Below are 2,490 nucleotides of genomic sequence, written 5' to 3'. Positions count from 1 at the left end.
TAATAAATTGCGAAGACGAGGAGGCCGGGGTCGGATTTTCACCTTAGGGTCGGGGTCGGCCAGGGTCGGGGGGGACGCGGGCGGGAGAGCAGGGAGTATAGTAGGCCGGAGAAAGGGGTTGGTTGGTCGGAGGGACGAGGAAGGCGCCATCGGGCCCGTCTCGCAAAGTAATGGGGCCGAGGCCTGGGTAGCGTCACTGCTTAGCAGACCGCCCCGCCCGGCGCCCGGCCACTCCGCGTCGTCCACCCGCACCTACCCGCACCCCCCGCGCCACCTCCTCCAGCACGCCTCCGCGCCGCCTTCATTCCGCACGCGGAATTACGCCATTCATTCCCTAACACCTCCGGCTCGGCTCGCTGCGCGTTGGGTTCGCCGCCGCCGCCGTCGGGACTGCGGGGCCGGCGACTCCATCGGTCGAGGACGGCCACCCCGGCGGCCACCCCGGCGGCCACCCCAGGCGTGAGACTGCTCCCCAGCACACGTGTTGCCGCGTGGGCGTGTGCGTGAAGCGTCCCGCCGCCATCCAATCATGGTGTCGAGGTGGGCGTGTGTGGGGAGCAAGGGGCGGCGGGGGCTGCGACCGAAAGAGCGGCAGAGCAGAGGGGGAAAGGAGCGGAAGGAAGAATAGAGCGAGGGAGGAAGGTGTAGTGCGTGCGAATAAAGTCCGCGGAGGAGAAGAAGAATGCGTGGAAGGATGTAAGGAGGAAACGGAGACAGCGGGCTGGCCAGTGATTGATCATGGGACAGAGGACGACCGGACCCGGATCGGGCCGGACGGCGAGCGGGGCCGGTGAGCCGCTGCTGGTGAGGGTGCTGGGTGCTGGTGACGGCGCGCTGGTGATGTGGCGAGGGGAGGCAGGGGGTGTCATTGCAATAGGCTCGTCAGCTGGCGCGCGGCCGCCCCCACCAGGCGGGCCCCGACGCCCCCACCCCCACCCTCGCGGCGGCGGGGTGGCCGGGCCCCGCCGGCACAGTGCGCGCCGCGCGCCCCTCCGGACAAGAGCCCCAACGGCCCGGACCTGCCCGCCTCGCCGCGCCAATCTCCGACCCCGCCGCCTACCGGCATGCTGTGAGCACAGCGCAGCACAGCGCAGCACAGCGGAGCCGCCAGCATGGAGGAACAGCCAGCGCCGCCCGCACCGGAAGTGCCGACCGTCACCAGTGACGTGCAGAACGAGGAAGTCGCAGCCGCCGTGCCGCCGGAAGTGCCGACCGTCGGCGACGTGCAGGACGCGTCGCCGACACAGGAGACGGCCGCGCCGACCGTCGGCGACGTGCAGGGCGCGCCGCTGACGCAGGTGACCGTCACGTCGCCGACGCTGCCGCACATCACCTCGGCGGAGGATGCCGTCGACGCCAACAAGGCCGCCGAGCCGGAAGCAGAGCAGGGCGCCGAGGGCGACCCACGCCAGAGGAAGTCGTCGACATCGTCCACGTCCTCGCTTGGCGGGGCGTGGGGCGGGCTGGGCCCGGCCTGGTGGGACCCGGAGCGGTCGCGGTCCGTCACCCCCAGCGGCGGCGGCGGCGCCGGCGGCGTGCACTGCCTCGACGTGCCGCCCACCGGGGGCTGGGCTGCCCGCCGCTGGTCCGGCGGCGAGTCGCCGTCCCCGAGGGGCGCCCTCAGCCCGCTTCTGGAGCTGCGCCGCCCGCACTGCACGCTCCAGTGCGCCACCTGCAACGCCATCCTGGAGGAGAAGTACAAGCACACCCGCTCCAGGAGGGCGTCCTTCGTCAAGGAGGCAGGCAAGTAGAAGCTGCGCGGTGCAGCGCGCGTCGTGCAGCGGGGGCGCGGCGGCGGAGGGGGTTTGTTTGGGTGAAACTCGTAAGCGTGGCAAGGTCACCTAGTGCGTGGTGTGGCAGGCGGGGGGCGGGGTGGGGTGGCGTGGCGTGGCGCACCAGCTGGGACAATCGGAAGGCCGCCGTGCCGGACCCAGTGGTGGTGGTGGAGGACGTGGCGGGGCGGGGCGGTGCAGGGCGGCGCGGGGTGGCGTAGTGTTTGCGTTGCCCCCATGCTAATGAGCTCGTTGCCGTGACGTGGCCTTGCGACCCGGAGGAGGAAAACAAAGTCGGAGGAGGTGTCCCGGTTGGGTAGGGTCCCCTCCGGGCACCGCAGTTACAGAGTTGCGGTGCGTCCCGCACAGGCTGTTGTGTGCTCTGCTGTAGAGGCGCCCCTGGACGCGTCTCCTGAATGTCATGCATTCATATCAGTCCCTCCCCCGCCTCTTGGCGCGGTGGCTGCGGCTGCCTTGCCCCACACCTGTCTCCCCTCTCACGCGCTCTAGAAGCCCTCACGGTAAATTGTACTCACGTCTTGGCGGCTCACTTTTGGTCTCTCTCCCTCTCGCTTGCTCTTTCCTGTGCTTTCTCCATCTCTGCTTTGCACATGACTTCCAAGATTTTTAACGGCCGACCTTGCAGGCCTGGAGAAGCACTCCCCAGCTGGACCATGGCCTCGTCCTACCCTTGTTTCGTCACTCCTCCTTCTCCTCC

At 69.6% G+C, this 2,490-nt stretch overlaps 1 protein-coding gene across 1 annotated transcript in view; it reads left to right on the top strand.

The window, feature by feature from the left end:
• Positions 1-948: 948 nt before the first annotated feature.
• LOC127749722 (uncharacterized) overlaps positions 949-2,490 on the top strand; it is a 31,799-nt gene continuing 30,257 nt past the window's right edge. The window contains exon 1 of the mRNA XM_052269103.1: positions 949-1,743. Coding sequence (XP_052125063.1) covers positions 1,113-1,743 — 631 coding nt within the window. The 5' untranslated portion in view covers positions 949-1,112. The remainder of the gene's footprint in view (positions 1,744-2,490) is intronic.

This window comes from Frankliniella occidentalis, unplaced genomic scaffold (assembly GCF_000697945.3).
Source record: "Frankliniella occidentalis isolate FOCC.00 unplaced genomic scaffold, Focc_3.1 Scaffold82, whole genome shotgun sequence".
NCBI lineage: Eukaryota > Metazoa > Arthropoda > Insecta > Thysanoptera > Thripidae > Frankliniella > Frankliniella occidentalis.
Note: the sequence above shows the minus strand (reverse complement) of the source record. Positions and strands in the feature narration are given on the sequence as shown.